We start from the raw sequence: 21,739 nt of genomic DNA, 5'->3' as shown, positions 1-21,739 counted from the left end.
GAACAAATTGTTGAAAATAATGTGGTAGGAGTACTTCCAAATGTGTCTGCATGCATCACACATTTGGCTAACTGTTAGAACAAAATCTCAGGGAGGCATAGCTTTCTGTTTCTGAAGGTTATTTTTCTCCCTGCCCTCAGTTTTTAATTCTCGTTCCAAATTCACTTCATTTACAGGAAAACTCCCACCCAGAAGTTCTGGGTACCCTCAAAATAATGTGGATACACTATTCCTTCAAATAGCAAAACAGTTCCATCCTGTCACTTTTCATAAACTCAGCACATTTTGCTGTCCATCAATAGACATATAGCCTGGAAATGCCTTCTAATTTCTTCATGGGTTAATCCCACCCACATAACTTCACTCCTCCCCATCTTCCACAGACACCTGGAAAAAATATAGTATAAACTGCACCTGCCTTTTCTATATCTGTGTCATCGATATTTATTACTTTCTTAATCAAGATATGCTGACCAATGAATATCATAACACAACATACTCTAGAGTACATTTCATCAGTAGGGATAAAATTATTATTGGTTTATATTTCTATTTTATTGATTTTTTTAATTCAACTTTGATATCTTAATTTTTCTTTTCAAACAATCCTCAGAGTCAGAACAGTTATATACAGTGCAATAAATGGAGCTACAATTCATCATTCATTTCCTTCCCAGTATAAAACCACAACCACAACTAAATAATATTTCCAGTTTATAGAGTGTCATTTGGAGTAGTTAAGAAGAAAAATAGATCCTTCCCCATTAATGGAGCCATGACTCACTCTGGATTGGAGAGGAGGAGTGTGGCTGTAGTGGCAAGTGCAAGCCTCATGTAGCTGTGCTGAAGTCAGCTGAATTACACCAGGGATGAGTGTATAAATGAGCACTCCCTCCTATGAAATGTTCTTCTGATTTATCATAGAGACAGTTATGGCATATTAAATAGACTAATTATGAAGCTTGTGTAGGAGACTGTCCAGTCCTGCAAGATGCTGAGGCTTTAGAGCTCCTTTTGTACCAGTGAGACTTGAAAATTGCTTTTCCTTGGAGGTGGCACTCAGGACCTGGCAGAAATGGCCCTATGACCCTTGTCAGGCTAAATTGTCTGTGGGACTGCCCCAAAATCTCCCAGAGCCAAGGTAAGGGATCCCCCTCATTGCACTTGGATTTTGGAAGGAGCTCTGTGCAATGGGTCAGGGCATAAGAAACAGTCCCTCAGATGGGACTTTGGTCCCCAACATGAGTTTGGCCTGCAGCTCAGCCCTGGGACTAGGAGCAAGGATCACTCTCCTCCCATCACTGACAGTAACAAAATATGCAATTAAACAGAAGCCTGTAACTCTACTCTCCATTTGACCTTTTCTCGGCTAATGTAATCAGAATGAACTCCTTCCAGCACCCCTGACTGATGCTCCTGGCCTCCTCTTCCAGTGGCTGGTGATTTTTTCCTCAGCTCAATAATTTAGTTCGATATTCATCATTTTTTAAATGTCTTGCACACCTTTTCCCCCTCTCCTCTTCTTCGCTGAGGTATAACTTTTCACTAAGATGATTTGCCAAATATTTTGTTCATGTTGTGAATTGATCAGTGCAATTGCTGGACCACATTTATCTTCTGTGGACGTTTTGCATTAGTTTCTGTTTCAAAGACTTTGAATGGCCAATAGCTGACCTAAGTGATTTTCTGTTGTCACTTTTTACAATGAGACCCACCAGGTATTTCAGGCTTTGTAGCTGGTTGGGTCCACAGGCAAGGACTACTGAGGAAACAAAATGTGTGATACGAAGTCTCCTTTAATGTCTCAAATCATTTAAAATTGTAACTTTTTACATATGAAACAGAAGGGATCAAATTTGAAGCTGATATCCTCAGAGATGCAGGGAGACTGCCTAATGCCTCTGACCTGTGCTGAAACTTTCCAACCAGTTTTCTCCTGGGAGCGGGAGGAATGGGCTGTGCAGCAGGTACAATCATCTCCGTCCAGTCAAAATACTAACTTGAAAAATCTTCATTCACTGCAATTGCCCTACTTTTAATCTCATCCCCACATCCATGAGCTACTTTTAAAAGTCTCCATTCAAACTTTGCCCATATGGATCTATTTTCTGGCCTTGTTGCTGTAGTTAATCCTGATCCCATAAGGTGACAAGGAAGCCAACCACAGAAATTTTAACTTCTTTCCCCTTGCAGAGGTGGAGAGACAAGGGTCTAGCTCTTCAGTCTCTGTGACTCTTTCCATCAGTAGATGGGCTCCTCATTCCTTCCCCACCCTGATCCTGAGGGAGGACTTGGGTTCTTCACTCCTTCTTCTTGACCTCCATAGAAGCACTGCAAGGACATTTGCTCATTTTTCTTGATTATCCAGGGAGAGAGAGGCAATTTGCTGGAGTCCACCTCTCTATGACCTCCTTCACTATGAAAAAAAATTCTCTGGATAACTTCTCTTCCTCCTGTTTTTTTACTCCCTATTTCTCATTAAAAAGTCCAGAAGAATAAAGATGAAAAACCTTTGGGAATGTTTCCAGTATCCAGGCAGGGAAAGTCAACTGAGAAACACAACTTTCTGTGCTTAGAAAATGCAGTGGCAGGAAAGCAGGTGGTTTCTGAAGAAATTGTTTGATCCAGCACTAATCAGCAAACAGTTAAATGGCTTGTCATTTGATTTCTCCTACTTGACAAGAAATATATTAATGAAAGAGCACCACAATGTTTATTGAGCAATATATTGGCAACAGTGGTGATATTGAACTTTATTAAAATGCATCCAGTAACAACACTTTTTGTCAGGAAACTTCTATTATGCTAGTAACAGTGAAGGTTACGACTGTAAAAGAAAAACACTTTTTTTGTCTGGGAAATGTTTTGCTATGTTTGCATATAATCCCATAAACTTGAATCACGGACTACAAATACACAATTTAAGGTAAACCTTCATCAACCTGTATCAGCTCTTGTTGATATAAGATGGGGCCATCACAAGCTCTTTTTCTTCTCAGAGCAGACTGTAATGTGCCACGTCTTGTGTGTGTAAACATAGCCAATGCCTTATAATCCTGTTCATAAGTGTATCAAACGCTGTCTGAAACTGTTTTTCGGGGTTATAGATCCACGCTGAACCCTCAGCTCTTTTGTACACTCTTTTCAGCTTTGCTTTGATAGTATTTTGTTTGACAAGTAATTTGTCAAACATAATAACTACCAGCCACAAGTACATCAGTATCATTGCTATTATTTTTACTGTTATTATTTGATCATTGTTTTAATCATTGATTGAGTACTTCCTAAATTTCACTGTGTGCCAAAAGAACTAGACACACTCTGCTATGATTTATATGCAATGTCATCCCAAGACAGATTTCTGCATTGTACATGTTGAAACAGCTCTTCAAAAATAAATGAGTTATCACTGTGTTGAGGAGTGAACTCGGTACCACATCACTGCCACTTTCCCAAGAGAATATTGGCAGAAAAACATCATGGTGGTGCTAAATCTATTTTACAAATATATGGCATAAATTAAGATCCACATTGCTGTTGTGCTAGAAGCTAAGAGAGCCCAGCACCACTCTTCAGAATGAAGGTAGCTGAGAGCAGAACAGATAGAGGAATAAATACTGAGCTCTGCTTCTTTACATGTTAGCCATTTGGAAAGGGGGCAAAGCTCTAGGGTGGATGTGGTGTCATCTCCATGCTTTCCCTTCCATCATTTACTGCTGAGACACCAAAGGTCTCCAAGACCAGCGTAAAGTTCCTGACTGAAGCAACTTCTGCAATGTGGAAGTGTAATTGGAAAATATAATAAATAAATGATCCAGAGAAAATGCATATTTATTTACTGTATCTGCACTGGGTTTTCTTTGCAAAGGAACCTCAAACCCCACCTTCAACAGTTTAACATCTTATATCCATATTTCCTCCAGTCTGGCAACTGAGGAGAACAACAAAAACATTGAAGACCTCCACTTTGGCAAAGGCACCTATATAGCAGAATTATTACATGCCCAGAGCAAAGCAAACCTCCACATTATAATGGTTTTATGTATAATACATGCAGAGGTGAATTCTCAAAAGCCAAGCCAGAGTTACGCTGGCTGGCAAGGCTGAAAGAATTAATTAATGGTAATAAGTGGGCTTCTGGAGAGAGAGGAGGAGACTTTTTAATCCCAGGAATGATGAAAACACAATTGGCTTTACCTACGGGAAGTCTGTCCCAGTCAGGACTATCCACCTTGCTGGCCTGCAGAAAGGCCTAGCTGACATTTGGAGGAGGAAAGATATGAAAAGCAATGGAAAGGAAAGAGCAGACACTAACTGAATGCCTGTCAGAGTTCAAGGAGCATCTGGACAATGCTCTTAGTCATATGGTTTAGTTTTAGGCAGTCCTGTGTTGAGCAGGGAGTTGGACTTGATGATCCTTATGGGTCCCTTCCAACTTGAGATATTCTATGACTCTATGAAGGGAAGTTTGTGACTTTGTAACTTTAGCCTGGGAGGTGGGAGGAAGATGTAGCTGGATGCTGAGGGGAACAGATGTGTGACAAAAACTTTATTTGACTTTCTTCCAAATATCAGGGTTCAGGTTTCTCCCTCACTTCCCATCCCCCCAAAAAATCAATCTAAATCCGAAACTAACATTCGGGGCACTTGTCCTTATAAATCACACATTCAGGAATGCTGAAGGGATCACTCCACTTACTTACCCAATTATAACTTTAATTGACTTATAAATGTCTACCTCCACCCAAAATCTACATTTGGATATAGTACAATAGACACTATGGGGAAAAAAAGGTCAAGATAACAGCATTAGAATTACCTTTGGTACAGAACTGGTATGTAAATCTGCAGCAGGGACAGTCAACTTTGAAGACATTGGGGGAAGAGAGGCAATTCCTGTAACAAGAATATACAAGATTACTGTTATTCGGTGTCTACCATGGCATGAACCACAAACCAATCAGGAACACAGCTAAATATAATTTGATGTTGTGAGCCAAAATCTAGCTAACTTGTTGGGCTAACATGGCAAGGTTTTTGTAGGCAGGGGGGAGCTTGCAGGGGTGACTTCTTTGAGAAGACACCAGAAGCTGCCCCCATGTTGGATAGAGCCAGTTCCAGCTGGCTCCAAGACAGTCCTGCTCCTGGCGAAAGCTGGCCAGCCATGGTCATCCCAGCACACTAACAAATATGAAAGGAACCCATCTAGGACCCATTAGAATCACCTTGTCCAGGATTACTTAGTTTTTCTTTTTATTTTTCATAACTGCTACATTTAATATTACCACATGCTCTTGAAATCTTTTCACTGCACTTATTTCTTCACAATTTATTTGTTAGAGAGAAAAGGATGTGTGCCTGGATTATAGATTCTGCACAATAATTTCATGTCATCAAGTGTTTGATTAAATGTTTTGATAATAATGTGGTTATAAATGCAAGTGGGGGGTAACAACTTGGTGGAGATTTACATTTGCTTTTGAAGAGTCTTTGTGCTTAAGGACTAGAATTTATAATGCCTTAGTCATTTATCAGTAAAATCATAGTTCACTAACTGCCTTTTTTTTTTTCTTTCCTTCTTTTTTTCCTGTTCTTATTTGGTGGTGGTGGATTTTTTTTGTTTTTTACAGACCAACTGCAAAATATTGCCTAAATTGACTACCGTATGGGAATCCAGTACTCCCACCTCTGGCCCCAGAAGATATTTAGAAGAACAAAGGCATTTAAAAGCACAAACCCAGGACTAAAACTAAATTCAGCTGCAAAGAACTTTGATGTTTTCTCAATACTTTTGAAGGACCATACTCTAGAAAATCCAAAAAGTTCTGAAGACGTTCAGGCCAAGCACAAGTCCTTCACAAAGTATTGTGAAATCTTGTCATGTAATTGTTTGACACATCCAAAATGCCTACGTTGAGAAGTAGTTTGACAACATGTGATTCACCAGCTTAAACTCACTTGGGATTTCTTCTGTGTTCCACAGTTCCTCTGGAATGTATCCCTGATTTTCACTACCATGCCTTTGCCTGTTTTCCAAATAGCCATCTTTTTTCTTTTCAGCTGAAACTTTTCTAGAAACAAAAAGGCCTGTCATTAGAACTTCATTATGATATGAGAATTCGTGGGTAGTAGGCTACAGAGAAAAAATTGTATGTCTTTCTTCTGAAAAAATAGGTGCAAAACATATCTGGGCCTTCCGAGTAATTAGCTAGTACAAATCTTGTCCCATGTTAGTATCACCTGTGAAATTGTCTTTAGAAAGTTTCCATCAACTGCATTACCAGAAAGCAGGAAAATAAAGTGAGCAATCTTCAAAGAATGAAGACTCTGTTCCCGATCATAGGCTTTGTAGGAAATTAATTTTGATCTCTAATTCTGAATTACAGGATATTCAGTGTCCCAATAATGGAACACCAGCTAAGTCACTCATCATTTTTGTAATTTAGGCCCCCCTCCCAATTGCAAAAACAAAGCATGTTATCTCACATCACCACAGTGAGCTCCCAAGTGATTCATCTGTACACTTCAAAGTTAATCTTTCACTTTGAAATTTACTTTACAAGCATAGCCACAGTGAAGTTGGCAGAACTTCCTTGGTTAAAGTTATACATCTCTGAATTTGCAGAATGGGGACCGGCATAGCTGCACAGCAAGTAAAGAGAGCCTTTTAACTCAAAACTCTTATGTTAGAAGAGATGCTACTATTCATCTCTTCCTGCCATGGATTCCTCTCCGGGATAGTCCCAGCTCCATCTTTGCCTAGATTTCTGGTGTGGCAAACACAAATTGATGGCAGGACTATGACAACCCAGGGATTTGTAGGGAAAGGGGAAAATATTCTCAGTTAGCAACATTTGTGGAAACTGCTGCATTTACTTTTTTATGTTTAGTAGGAATTACTTTGCAGGCCCACAGAGCTTCAGATGAGCTTTACTGGTGCACATGTAAATCTGACGAGCCAGACATGACTAAGTGGCTTTTTTAGGAGATAAACATGTTAGATACCACTAAGAAACCTGTCATGGTTGCTGGAAGACAAGAGCAATTGTTTAGGAATACCACCTCCACATGTTACATACACATACTGTACAGTCTATTTTATCTGATCCTTAGATCTGAACAAACTCAGTGTAGTAGCCAAATCAAAAGCAGCTACAAAAAAGTGTGGGAGGTACCGAAAAGATAGCCAGACAAGTTAAAAATAAATGTGGGAAGTAAAACAATATATCTTTGGTCTCACCACTTCTTCACTGCTACTACTACAATGCAGCTTCTAAAATCTGGACAATCATAATTCTTTGTACTGCAAGTAGGTTCCCCCCAAGAAAAAAAAGCCAACAAAACACTGAACCTACAAAATCTGTAAGTGATCATAAATAATTCCTGTGATTTCAGTGTCATTGTTTACACGTGCTAAAACTTTGCACAACTGTCAACACTGAGTTTCTAAGTCCAAGCTGAGACACAGAGCCTGGACTCATCCCAGTGCTTAAGTATTTGCTTAAGTGTGTGCTTAACTTTCAAAGTGTAAGCAACATTTATGAAGTCAGCACGTGTAACATTAATGGGGAAATAGGAACTTTACTGTACCGAGATCTAGAAGCACACATTCTGTAATGAAGATAGAATTGTATTTGCCCAGAGCAGATTCAAAGACATAGGGGCAAAGTATTGTTATGCCCTATTCTGGACCTACTCAGGTTGTCTGAAAGAAAGCACTGCGCAGACCCGCATCAACGAGGTAGGGTCCTGGGAAGGACACGGACCCGGCTGTACCAGTCCCCACTGCCAGGCAGATGCTTCCCTGAGTGTTCAATTGATTATGCCTTAGCAAGGTTGACCTTTGCAGAAGGCGTTTGGCAGAACCAAGACAGAATCCAAGTCAAAAGGCTTTGCAGGACTTTATTCATAGCAAAACCGACATGCAAGTTGTACCTGCTTTTGGCCTCCCGTTCCCTTCTGATTTAGTCCTGCCCTATTTCTATAGCTGCACTTGGTAAAATGATCAATTTAGCATCACAAACTAATCATGTGGAAGTTTACTGGTATGGCATGGCATAATTAGCATCATTTTCTCAGGAGGAAGTAGTGTTTCCCTAATTTCCTTATTTTGTTTCATATCAGTAAAGTGCTTTATAAATGGAAATCTGTCAATAGATCTTCACAAAATTTCCCCACAAGAGGCCATTAATGAATCTAGGTTTTAAGGAAGTGTGAGGCAAGGTGGTGTAACATTTTGTAAACTCATTAAGAGATGAGTTAAAAGCCCCACAAGTGTAGGCAGAGTATGAATTTACAATGCTCCCTAGAAGCTTAGAAAAAATAACTCAAAATAACTCCACTGACATTGCTGTCACAGCCACACTGGCACTGATAAATAGGATCTTAATGCTGATAACCATCAGAGCTCGTGATTTCTAAGTTTTTCCAACTCAATGCAATAATGCACCAACAGCTTTGTACTCAAGTGCATCTGATAATCACTTGATTAAATGCTGACACTCATCATCAGGGCAGATCGATCGATCGATCTATCTATCTATCTATCTATCTATCTATCTATCTATCTATCTATCTATCTATCTATCTATCTATCTATCTATCTATCTATCTATCAGTCTAACGCTAACGAAGCTTAAAAGAGCCGGGGAGACGGTCTAACTTGCCCGCCAATCTATCCCAATTACCCTGTGGCAAGGCCCCTGGCCGGAAGGTGCGGGGAGGGCCCCGCCCGGCCCGGCGGCAGCCCCGGCAGGGCTGCTGGGCTCGCAGCGACCTCCTGTGGCGGCGCGGGGAATCGCCAGGCAGGCTGCAGGCAGCCAGCACGGTGCAGGCAGGGTTTCTCCCCTGCCTTCCCCGGGGGTACAGCCAAGTTTTAAGGATTCGCTTTGCCCGTCAGCTTTAGTAGGAGTGTGTTTTCAGTTTGTAATTTCCGTGCTTGCTGAATCAGAGAGGCAGCGTTTGCAGGATTTTGATTCTCTTCACCCAGCTTATTGTGGGAACAGAGTTCGTGACCTGCTGTGAGCTGTGGCCCTTGCTTTTTGCCCCTAAAATCAGTCCCTTTCCCTGCATCCTGTCCCCGGTTTCCCTGCATCCTGTCCCCGGTTTCCCTGCTGTGGATGCCGATGGGTCACATCAGATAGCAGGGCAGCACCCACACGTCCTGAGTGCTGCGTGGTGGGGCATGGAAATTGGCACATGCCTCTCTCCATCCTGCAGCACCCTGAAAGAGTTCAAACAAAAATACTCCCACCTCATCCAGCTTACCTTATTTCATTTTGATACGTAGATCCTGGGAAATAAATAAATAAAAAAAAAAAAGATTCTGTTAAAAATGCAGGAAAATAAATGTGACCTACTAGAGAGCTCCTCTTAGAGCGTGCACTGTGTTCCATCTACCACAGAGGCATCTCTCCTCCCTGTTTACAAAATTGTGCAACATTCTTGTAGAATAGCTTACACAGTAATTGCAAATTAGGCACATAGCACCTAAGGTACGCTTCAACAAAGAACCTCAGCATAGGAACTAAACGTCATTGAAAGTAAACGTACTCCTGAAAAACATGACCTCCTTGTAGTTAATGTGAATGGCTGACACTGATTACTTTGGAACTAATTTATAAGATAAACTGCAAGGTGAAAATAAGGAGCAGCTTAACTAGGTCACAGTTAAGAGCAGGATCTGTCTGCTCACACTTCTACTTACAGGTCTTTGCACAGCACCAGAGCTAACATAACTAGGAGATTTATATCTAATTTAAGAAATTTTTTAATGTATAGACCAATTGTGAAGCTCCACTTACCTTTCTTCTTTAGGCAGCAGCAGCGTACAACAACCGCAATAATAATGATCAGAAGAATAATACCAACAAGTGAAAGCACAACTGCAAGTACAATAACCCAAGTGCTTCTGCTGTCTTCACTGTAATCATTTTCTGTTAAATTAAATGGAGAAATAGTGTACTATCAGAGCCTCAAAACATCCTTTTCAGAATTTTTACCTTTTCTGTGAGAAGCTATTAACTGCTTCTGGTGATTATTTAACAAGGAGTCTGTGTTTTCCAAATGACAGACTGTGTATTTATGGAGGATGTCCAAGAATTCAAAATGTTTCCAAATGCAAATTCTTATTGCAATTGTAACTTTTCCCACAGCTACTTCTCTTCTGAAAAAACAGGGTTGCAATCTTCCAACCTAAACTTTATTTTGTTGATGTGCTGGGCCTCCCAGCATCCTTGGGAGACGTTTGGGGTTCGGCAGAGGGGTTAAGATTCAACATAGATGTCTATGCTGTAGATATTAAGCATCTTGCCTAGCTGCTTTTGTTAGTGGAGAGAAAATAGGTATTTTGGGTTACAATTCATTTGGCCAAATGTGTATGTGTCCCTTTGCATAAGATGAACGGCTCTGAAGAAGTGTCCATTTCTCCCCACAGACCATAGCAACAGTCTTAGGTGACTACGGAGACCTCTAGCCTGTAGATATGATGTTCTGATGAATCACATCCTGAGATTTCTCTCACTGATATCAGCAGGTGTTTGATTTTGGGACATACTTGGTAGGGCACCTGTTATCCAGTTAAAGAGCAGCAAAGAGCAAAACCTGTAAAGAGTAGCACTGTTTGGGAATACACAGCTACTAACCCATCTTCTCTACCAGCATTCTCCCAACATTGACACACAGAAGTCTATGGGGTGGGATGGGATCCACCCAAGGGTACTGAGGGAGCTGGCAGAAATGCTTACCAAGCCACTTTACACCATTTACCAGGAGTCCTCGCTAACCAGGGAGGTCCCAGTTGACTGGAGGTTAGCCAATGTGACACCCATCTACAAGAAGGGTCAAAAGGACAATCCGGGGAAGTACAGGCCTGTCAGCCTGACCTTGGTGCCAGGGAAGGTTATGGAGGAGATCATCTTGAGTGACATCATGCAGCATGTGCAGTACATCCAGGTGATCAGATCCAGTCAGCATGGGTTTACAAAGGCAGGTCCTGCTTGACTAACCTGATCTCCTTCTATTACAAGACGACCTGCTCAGTGGATGAGGGAAAGGCTGTGGATGTTATCTACCTGGACGTTAGTAAAGCCTTTGACACTGTTTCCCACAGCATTCTCCTGGAGAAACTGGCTGCTGGATGGTTGGGTAAAAAACTGGCTGGATAGCTAGACCGAAAGAGTTGGGGTGAAGGGACCACAGTACCTTCAGTTTTGTGTTCCGTTTTGGGCTCCTCACTACAGGAAGGACATTGAGGTGCTGGAGCGTGTCCAGAGAAGGGCAACAAAGCTGGTGAAGAGTCCAGAGCACAAGTCTTATGAGGAGCAGCTGAGGGATCTGGGCTTGTTTAGCCTGGAGAAAAGGCAGCTGAGGGGAGACCTTATTGCTCTCTACAACTACCTGAAAGGAGGTTGTAGCCAGGTGGGTGTTGGTCTCTTCTCCCAAGTAACAAGCAATAGGACAAGAGGAAATGGCCTCAAGTAGTGCCAGGGGAGGTTTGGATATTAGGATATTAGGAAAATTTCTTCACGGAAAGGGTTGTCAAGCACTGAGACAGGCTGCCCAGGGAAGTGGTTGAGTCACCATCCCTGGAGGTATTTAAAAGTAGATGTGGTGCTTAGGGACATGGTTTAGTGGTGGAATTGGCAGTGCTAGGTTAGTGGTTGGACTTGATGATCTTAATGGTCTTTTCCAACCAAAACGATTCTATGAACATTCACTTATTCCTTTGTCTTTGCTGTAATCTACAGAGTTAAATGAGTTGATTTAAAGATAATTCAGCATCTTGCTGAAATCAGTTGCTATGACCAAACAGTTTTTCTACAGAGCTCCCACGGGCACAGAATTTTAAAAACACCTCGTATTTCTCACATAGCACAAGGAAAATGTTGGTTCTGATTGTGACATCATCCTGCCCTTTTGTTTTGACCAAATATTTCAGAAGCACCTCTAATTTGGCTACCCTTTGAAAAGCAGCCCCAAAATAATTTTGACAGTTGTTTAGAAACAAGCTTCTAATCCAAATTCCAGGTGCGAGACACATCCAAACTTGACAAAACCCATTCTGTTACACTGGGTTTATGATTGTCATCTCCTCATTAGGGGTCCCAGTTAATGACTGCATGGCCACATTTAGCTGACAGCCTCTTGAAAAAGTACCACAGCACTGTAGGTGACTGGTACCTGCACAGTGTCAGGGCTATGACCCTGATGTGTGAACCAGAGTATCTGCTGGTTTACCTATGGCAGGGAATAAAGTCAATCCTTTCTACCTACAGATTTGCCTGGGCATATGTTTGGAGTTTGAAGGTTTCAGACTGCAAAGATACAGGGCCAGAGCCTCCTACAAAGCTTGAACCTCGTGTTAGGAGTCTGCATTCTCCAAAGCTCAGGTCATTATGACTAAGCAATTTGTTCTAGTCTTCTCTAATCCTAGTGCTCAATCGGCATGTTTTGAATTTCTTCTGACTATTAGAAAACACAAGCACTCAGTAACCTGTATACTAGTAGTTAATTCTGTAGTCTGTAATCTGTTGTGATTACAATTGATGATAATCTTGTTTGTAATATTTTTATCTAGAAGTACGGCAAGAAATATCTATATTTTATCATATTTTGTTCCATAATGCATGCCACAGGGATTTCAAGATGCCTAAAATATGAAAGACAGCTATTTAGCTAGGGGGAAAGTTCAATCCTAGTGTGAAGGGAGGAGCTAAACACACCTGCACTGGCCCATACCTCCAGGCTGGTTGCCACACCAAGGTATTTTGATCCCTGTCAGGTTCAGGTTACATTGCAAAAGAGGATCTACGGAGCTGAAGTGACAAGAACGGGATACAACACAAACACTCCCGGCACTTCAGCATTGTAGTTTCTCCCCAGTTTTGAAGGATCCAGAAAGAAACTGGAGCGGGGACCAGCAGGTATGAATGCAGGAGTTGCCAGCTCAACACACAAGTAGGTGTGCAAAAGAGAGGCACTAAGGCATGAGGGCATTAAACCCCTTTTAGCCCCATTAATAAATCCACACCAAGTTATATGAAGTGCTTAGTGTGGACAAAGCCACTTCCTCATTCTATAGGACCCATCCTCTGCTGCTATCCGGACCTCTGGCTCCTCACAAAGCTGTCCACAAATTTACTTGGGCTAAGTACCTGCAGAAAAGGGGATTTTTCCCTGGCACATGCTGGTGACCAAGGAGAAATAAGAAACTGAAAAAAGCTGCACATCACTTCTTGGACACTTTGCAGCTTTCTGGCTAACTTAAAAAGCAAAGGAAGATTAGGTTTATGGGAGATTGTGCTGGGTTTGGCTGGGATAGAGTTAATTTTCTTCGTAGTAGCTAGTACAGGGCTATGTTTTGGATTTGTGCTGAAAACAGTGTTGACAATATAGAGATGTTTTCATTACTGCTGAGCAGTGCTTACACAGAGGCAAGGCCTCTTCCGCTTCTCACCTCACCCCACCAGTGAGCAGGCTGGGGGTGCACAAGAAGTTGGGAGGGGACACAGCCAGGACAGCTGACCCAGACTGGCCAAAGGGATATTACATACCATATGATGTCATGCTCACTATATAACTGGGGAAGCTAGCTGGGAGGTGGGATTGCTGCTTGGAAACAGACTGGGCATCAAGGTTGGTTTTTTTTCCCTGCAGATGGTGAGCAATTGCATTTATGCATCACTTGTTTATATAATAATAATAATTATTATTATTACTATTATCATCATCATCATGATCATGATCTTCCTTTGTTATCCTATTAAACTGTCTTTATCTCAACCCACAAGGGGTTTTTTTCCATTCTCTTCCCCACTCCACTGTTGGAGGTGGGATGAGCGAGCGGCTACATGGTACCTAGTTACCGGCTGGGGTTAAACCATGACACATATTCCCTATCTTCATCTTCTGCAGGTCAATGGCCACATGAAGTCATCACTGATGCCAAAGAGAGCTTGGGCCCAGCTAAGGGACTCTGCCATGGACCCCATTTCCCAATCACAGCTCTGTGAATGCATCTACGGGGATAACTCCATAGGAGTTTCCAAATCTGGGGCTCAGCCAAACACCACTGTGAGGGGGGTCACTCTGGAGGAGGAGTGGCTGACATAAAAAATGCATCATCTTGTAGGGAAAGGTCTGAGATTAAGACTGATCTAGAGGTGCAGGAAGGTAGGACATTCATGGACCAGGAGATGGATGGCTGCAGAGGGCTCAGATTTTTGGATGCAGTTATTGTGAATAGACAGTATTGCTTCTGAAGAACATGAAGGAACTCTGTTCCTCAAGCTTTGAAGTGAAGGCTGAAATTGATATTGCAGTAGTTTTGGGAAGGACCCCTTAGATGCTTGAAGCTAGTCGTATACTTTCCTGACAACAGCCAGCTAAGGCTGAGTCTGTACATGAAAAGTCGGACAAGCTCTGAGATTTCAAGTGTAATATACACGTTATATATCTTCCTCTGTCTTAAATGCCATGTCTTTATTTCATTCTAATAATGTAAAGACTTCATATTCTCATATCCTGACAAATTTTCAGTCTTCTGCTGCTGCACAATGATTTTTCCAAAGAGAAATGAATGATGGTCCCATACAATCACTAATTATACACTAATTGTGCTTCATGACATCTGTTTTTCTCCTCTTCTGATTTACAATGAGTAGCTATGGAAACTGAGGGTGGATACCTCAGTACTTCACAAATGAGTAGGCAGGGGAATTTATTAATTTCCTCAGGATAGTTCTGTTTTGCTTAGTCAGTAATTAGGAGCAATCTAACTACAAAGAAGTCATATTAAGAATGGTGAAATGACCTTTTTCAACTGCATTACAAAGCAAGTACTTCTGAAAAAGGCTTGCTAATAATGACTCATACTTAAAATAAAAGGCACTGTTACTCAAACTTCTCAGTTGTTTGTATGTCGAAATTTCTGTACCAAATCCCTCATCAATCCAGTATAAAAATGTCTTTGTATGTGCCATGTTCACCCATTACAGAAAAATCAGTTCATTAAGAAAAGCTGTCAGTATGATTATAGGAGTTCATAATGCTCACCACATCATAAAAAGAAACATAGATTCAAGGCCCACAGGGAGATACTTCCTCTTACTTGCTGTTATGGTGTTATGGTTTGGAAAAGTAAAACATTTTTCATAGGATTCCGTTAGACTGTGAGGCAGATTTGTAATGATAGTCCCACTTGCCTTGTTCCACACTGGCAGCACAGACCAGATAAAATCACCCTTTCCCTGATGAACCTCCTAGTACTGTAAATGTGTTAAATTACAGAATTTTATTTTCATGGGATGTCAAGTGAGGCCAAAGATTAGCAGCATTACAAAAAATGCTGACAAGGTTAGCAAAAATATTTAGGATTATCCAAGGTTGTGCTAACTGTTTTTGAGAGATTTGCTCAACATCCAGGCTTGGATTAAAGTAACCTTGAATTTCCTTAAATAACAGGCAATAAAAAGCAACCAAATGCACCATCCAAAGAATTCCACATGTGTTACTGGAGGACAATTTTACCTTCCTCTAAGATGTGAAAGAGACCATGCCGGGAAGAGGAAAGCAAGCCCAACGGCTCTTTGATCTAGTTTGGGATAAGGCCCATGAATAAGTAACTTCTCTTGATGACCTGATTCTTGTTCTGCAATGGGTGAATACACCAAGTACAAAGGCTTTCTTATAGTAGATTTGTGATAGGTATACAGTATAGAAGTTCCTACATAGATATGTAGGTCTGCAATTAGGTTCCAGCCTCAGTGCAACCCTAGGGATGTTACCACCATACTACAACAGCTCCATCACATCTCATATGGTCACTGCTCATATGGAGAACTTTCTACTTGCACCTGAAGTGCTAGTACAGAATCTGTTCTGGGTTGTGTGCAGAAACCGGGAGTAAAATCCAGGGTTTTTTTCCAAGTCAGTGGTAAAACTGGTATTGAATCTTATGGAGAACAATTTCACCTGAGGGTTTGACTTTGAGTAAATGAGGTCTAACAAATTCTGTCAATATGACAGATATGGCCTAATTAAAGGTATTTAAGATCTAAATTCATTAGATGTTTACTTGGTTGAGGAGCAACGGCCAGCTTTTTTAGCAGTGAATCCGTAGTAGGAGTCAGTGGCAGATGTACTGCTTTGTCTTGCTCAGTCCTAAGTTGAACTTTGTGGTTCATTAGACTTGTACCAGTGCTCTCACAGATGTGAATTTAACCTAGGTATCAGGTTGTGACTACTGGGTCTTAATTCTATCACCTTTGCACATCTCATGGTATATTTCATTTGCAAATAAAAGACTTTTCAAAATAAAACAAAAAGTAAAACAAAACAAAAAGCACAGTTCTGAGAAAACAGTATAGGCAAAGTACAAAAACATTCACTTACCTGTAGTAGAGTTGACAAAAATAACAGTAACAGTTGCATTCTGAGGGTTAGGGAGTGCTTCTATGTCAGCTAAACAAGTCAAAATCTCAGTGTCTGTTGGAGTCAAAGTTAGGATGCTCAGGGCATTGTGGAGGCCATTAGATCCTTGACTTTGCCGGGTAACATACCTCAATTTATCAATGAAAGAGTCATTTGTCATCCAGGTAATGTCTGGAGCTGGAGCCCATCCTAAGGCTTCACAAACAATTTCAACTGTTTTGTTCTCTTTTACTGTTAAGGTGTTATTTTTGATGAATAAAGTTCCATTAACTGTAGGAGGGAAAAGATGTTTTGTTCCTTCAGAATATTTGACTGCATTGCTTTTCTGCTCATAGTTTTCAGTCTTATCTTGCTACCCAGAAATAGCTATGCCTTGAGATATGAAGTCAAAACCAATAATTATTAACACAGATATACCATATGCATGATATAAACTTGCAGATATTGCAACTTAACTTCATGGACACATTGTTCAGTATGTCTAAAGCACAAGTCTCATTTTTCAGTACCTTTCCAATAAAAAGCAGGAAATTATACGTTTTAGCCATCCTGACATATTTCCAGCTGAAGGACAACATAATGAAATGACAATGTTTCTCTCTAAATTTTAAGTATCCTTGGGTTTTATCAGGAAAGGTTTGTGGGTACATGATGAGATGTTCTCATTGCATGAAGCATCTCTTTGACAAATGCGTAGTGTCTAGTTGTTAGATCTTGCTTTACTGGCTGCATTCTGTCACTACTGATGCTTTAGAGAGGAGGAGTAAGTCTCATACGCAGGGGCTTGATACACAGGAACTTTTTGTTCCTTGGAAGTGGTAGCTTGCAGCAGCAATCATATGAAGAGTATCACCTTGTCTCAAGGACTTTACTTCTACATGCCACTAAATCAAACTCAAAAAAAGCTGGATACAGACTGATTCCTGAGTCAGAAATCAGGAGGGAGATCTGCCCTAAAGACAGCAGAAGGTTCATGTACAAAGATGTGTTTATGGTGTAATCCATACTGTTTCTAGCCAAAAGATCATTTTTGACTGACTGTTGGTGGGCCTGTGTCCTGGTCTCAGCTGAGAGGATTGATTTTCTTCATAGTAGCTAGTGTGGGGATATGTTTTGGATTTGTGCTGGAGACAGCATTGATTAATATAGAGATGTTTTTGTTCTGTGGACCTATTGTTGAGCAGTGTTTACACGGGGCCAAGGCCTTTTCTGCTTCTTGCACTGACCCTGCCAGCGGGACGGCTGGGGGTGCACAAGAAGTTGGGAGGAGGCACAGACAGGACAGGTGACCCAAACTGACCAAAGGGATATTCCATACCATATGATGTCATGCTCAGTTTATAAGGAGCTTGGGGGGGGCAGGGGGGGGGGGGCGGCGGCATTCAGACTGATGGCGTTTGTCTTCCCAAGTAACCGTTATGCGTGACAGAGCCCTGCTTTCCTGGAGATGGCTGAATACCTGCCTGCCCATGGGAAGTGGTAAATGAATTTCTTGCTTTGCTTTGCTTGTGCACATGGCTTTTGCTTTACCTATTGAACTGTAAAACTATAAACTTTATCTCAACCCACGAGTTTTCTCACTTTAACTTTTCCAATTCTCTCCCCCCATCCCGATGGGGGGGGAGTGAACAAGTGGCTGCGTGGTGCTCAGCTGCCGGCTGGGGTAAAACCACGACAGCCTGATATACCCTTCAAGCACGTCAATGCAAGTCAATAAAGAATAAGATATGTAACAGGAAAAAACAAGGGCAGTTCAAACCTTTGTTAATGGCACACTGAATGTGACTCTGAAACCTGCTTGGACAGTAAAATTGAGATGAGGACAGGAAGCAAAGGATGGTAAATGAGAGCATGTACTCCTTCAGACAGATAATTTGGGCAATCCATCAGAGGATTCCTTTAAGTGCAGAATAATAAAATAGCTTTCTATTGATGGCTATACGCACCTTGAACAGAGAGAAATGCAAAGCTGCTCTCACTAGGTTGCTGGGTGCTGCATTCAATTTTTCCAGAGTCACTCAGTTGTGTGTTGTGGATGATCAGCTCTGAGGTAAACCCATTGCTATTGGTATAATTTTGAGAGGTGAAGCGGTCCGATGTTTCAACAGCTCCTTGAGAATTGATGACAGTGAGGACAGGATTTCCATTGGACAGCCAAATGAGAATTACCCATCCTACTGACACAGTACAATTAAAGCGGGCTTCTGAACCAGCAAGGACTGTTGCATTAGTAGGGCCATTTATAATAGAGTAACAAAAGCCAAGACCTGGAAGGAAGTAGAAAACACCATCTGTAAATACATATACAACACCACCACCAAAGGCCTTTGACCTAATTTTTACTGCCAGCAACATAAGGCTAAAAAGCCAGGCACCCTGGTTCAAATAGTATTATTTGCTAGAGCACTGCGGTATTAAGCACTTAGTCTTGTATATGGAAAGGCTGTTGATTCAGCTGAGCTGGCACTTCACCTCTGACTGTGGTCAGTACCTGATACTTTCAGGAAAAGATTCTTGTCTCATTTTCTACAGTGCTTGTCAGTATGTAGTTAAAAGATCTGTATGGTGAATTGAAATTGCAAAGGAGTAATGTTAATCCCACAGCAGTAAACAGTAGTCAAATGCTACCTTGTTATAATGGATCCCCAAGCCAATCATTACAAACCCAAGAAGTACAGGTTTATATAGATTAAAAGATCTTAACCAGCTCAGAGATGGAGATGTAGAATCTAATCTTTCAGATCCAGCTTTGATTAAATAGTTTTCTTTAAAGATGCATTTGATTTTTGGTCTCTCCTCCTCCTAATCCAAAATCACCTTTCTTTCCTCAGTGATTCACTAAAAAGAAGGCTTATCATTTTGCTGAAAGAATGTTCCACTTTTAAACAAGAAAATACATGAGTTCTCTAGGCTTTAAATAAATAAAGGAGTATGTAACTGGTCCCTTTACCGTACCTTAGACTGACACAGATTTTTTGCAGCCCCAGCATATATCCTTCAATGCTCTTTAGCCTATTCATCTGTCTCTTCCCTTATTTCTCATGCATGCATCACATACACCCTTCCCCACCTTCTCAGACTTCCTGTTAGCCAGAGCTACTGTAATTCATGAGTTTTTCTCCTTAAAAGGCAGTATGAATTTTGGCTACTATTTTTCAGAACTGAAAGCTCATTTCTAACGAAGGCATTCTGTTTTGCTTTCCCAGACCCAGGGCCTACCATTGCCCTCAGAGGAATGAATGTGCAGCTGTTGCCCAGGCAGATGGTGGATCCCCTGCGCGTGGGAAGGCAGAAGCACTCGCTTCTACCAAGCAGAAAGTGCAGGAAGGATGACGGCAGAGACCTTTTTTTTTCAAAGTAGCAGCTGTGACTTCAGACTCTGAAATAGCAAGGGGAAACGGGTGCGATTTTGAAGGTGGACAAATCTTAAAGTACTTCTCAGACACAGAACATCATATACCCTGGTCTTCACAAGGGACAAAACTTCAAACTATAAGAACAATCCAGATTATTTGGCTGATATCTTAGGGAACAGGACTTGAGAGAGCAGTGTTGTGTGAAATTAGGAACCTCTGGGTCTTTGTTCTTCTTTGTTCTTTGTGAATCCCTTTAGATTTTGTCTCAGTTCCCGAGAGTGTGCTATGTCCATGTGCAGTACAGCAAAGGCAGAGGTATTATCAATGCCTTTCAAGGAGGAATAGCTAACCAAATGGACATCATAGAGTAATTCAAGTTGGAAGTGACATCAGGAGGTCTCCAATTCATCTCTCCTGTTAAAGCAGGATCAGTTCTGAGGTTGGACGTGGTTGCTCATGGCTTTATTCAGTCAGGGCTTGAAAACCTCCAAGAATGGAGACTGCACAGCTTCTCTGGGCAAACTACTCCACTACCTGACTGTCCTCATAGGGAAAAAGCTTTTCCTTTTGTCCACTGTGAACCTCTTTTGTTTCAAAATATGCCTGTTGTCTCTTGTTCTCTTGCCATTCACGTGCCTCTAAGCTCAGGTCTGCTCCCTTTTGGCCTAGTGCTTACCCACACCTCACTGTGACAGAGGTACTCCTTGATGGGGGCACTGAAAAGTTTCGGTGGCAAGGGACCTCAGGAAATCTCTAGACCAACTTTCTGCTCCAAGCAGAGCTAACTTCATAGTTGGGCCATTTGCACAGGGCCTTGTCAAGTTAAATTTTGAATATCTCCAAGGATGGAGATTTTATAAGCTCTCTGCAGAACAAGCAGTCCTGCCAGTGAGATCTACCACACCAGTGAGTTTTTACAGAATCACAGAACGCTTTGGGTTGGAAGGGACCTCAAAGATCATCTAGTTCCAACCCCCCTGCCATGGGCAGGGACACCCTCCACTAGACCAGGTTGACCAAAGCCCCACCCAACCTGGCCTTGAACACTTCCAGGGAGGGGGCATCCACAGCTTCTCTGGGCAACCTGTTCCAGTGCCTCACCACCCTCACAGTAAAGAATTTCTTCCTTATAGCTAGTCTACATCTACCCTCTTTCAGTTTAAAACCATTACCCCTTGTTCTATCATTACATGGCCTTGTAAAAAGTCCCTCTCCAGCTTTCTTGTAGGCCCCCTTCAGGTACTGGAAGGCTGCTATGAGGTCTCCCCGGAGCCTTCTCTTCTCCAGGCTGAACAACACCAACTCTCTCTGCCTGTCTTCATAGCAGAGGTGCTCCAGCCCTCTGATCATCTTTGTGGCCCTCCTCTGGACTTGCTCCAACAACTCCATGTCCTTCTTATGTTGGGGGTCCCAGAGCTGGATGCAGTACTCCAGGTGGGGTTTCACAAGAGCAGAGCAGAGGGACAGAATCCCCTCCCTTGACCTGTTGGTCACGCTTCTTTTGATGCAGCCCCGTATATGGTTGGCTTTCTGGACTGCAAGCATGCATTGCCAGCTCATGTTGAGCTTTTCATCAACGAACGCTCCCAAGTCCTTCTCCTCAGGGCTGCTCTCAATCCATTCTCCTTCCAGCCTGTAGTTGTGCTTGGGATTGCCCTGGCCCATGTGCAGGACCTTGCACTTGGCCTTGTTGAACTGCATGCAGTTCGCACAGGCCCACCTCTCCAGCCTGTCGAGGTCCCTCTGGATGGCATCCCTTCCCTCCAGTGTGTTGACCACACCACACAGCTTGGTGTCATTGGCAAACTTGCTGAGGGTGCACTTGATCCCAATGCCCATGTTGCCGACAAAGATGTTGAACAGTGCTTGTCCCAATACCGATCCCTGAGGAATGCCACTCATCACTGATCTCCACTTGGGCATGAAGCCGTTGACTGCCACTCTTTGAGTGC

At 42.0% G+C, this 21,739-nt stretch overlaps 1 protein-coding gene across 2 annotated transcripts in view; it reads right to left on the bottom strand.

The window, feature by feature from the left end:
* The window catches only part of IGSF5 (immunoglobulin superfamily member 5), a 34,946-nt gene that overhangs the window by 4,110 nt on the left and 9,097 nt on the right, over positions 1-21,739 (bottom strand). The window contains exons 3-8 of one of the 2 annotated variants that reach the window (XM_075772343.1): positions 18,378-18,698; positions 16,393-16,701; positions 9,804-9,935; positions 9,268-9,292; positions 5,959-6,071; positions 4,820-4,896 (exon numbers count right to left, since the gene is read on the bottom strand). In XM_075772343.1, the coding sequence (XP_075628458.1) occupies positions 4,820-4,896; positions 5,959-6,071; positions 9,268-9,292; positions 9,804-9,935; positions 16,393-16,701; positions 18,378-18,698 (977 nt within the window). The remainder of the gene's footprint in view (positions 1-4,819; positions 4,897-5,958; positions 6,072-9,267; positions 9,293-9,803; positions 9,936-16,392; positions 16,702-18,377; positions 18,699-21,739) is intronic. The other variant, XM_075772355.1, reaches the window with a different exon arrangement.

This window comes from Balearica regulorum, chromosome 1, assembly GCF_011004875.1.
Source record: "Balearica regulorum gibbericeps isolate bBalReg1 chromosome 1, bBalReg1.pri, whole genome shotgun sequence".
NCBI classification, from domain to species: Eukaryota; Metazoa; Chordata; class Aves; order Gruiformes; family Gruidae; genus Balearica; species Balearica regulorum.
This window is presented reverse-complemented; position numbering and strand designations above follow the sequence as displayed.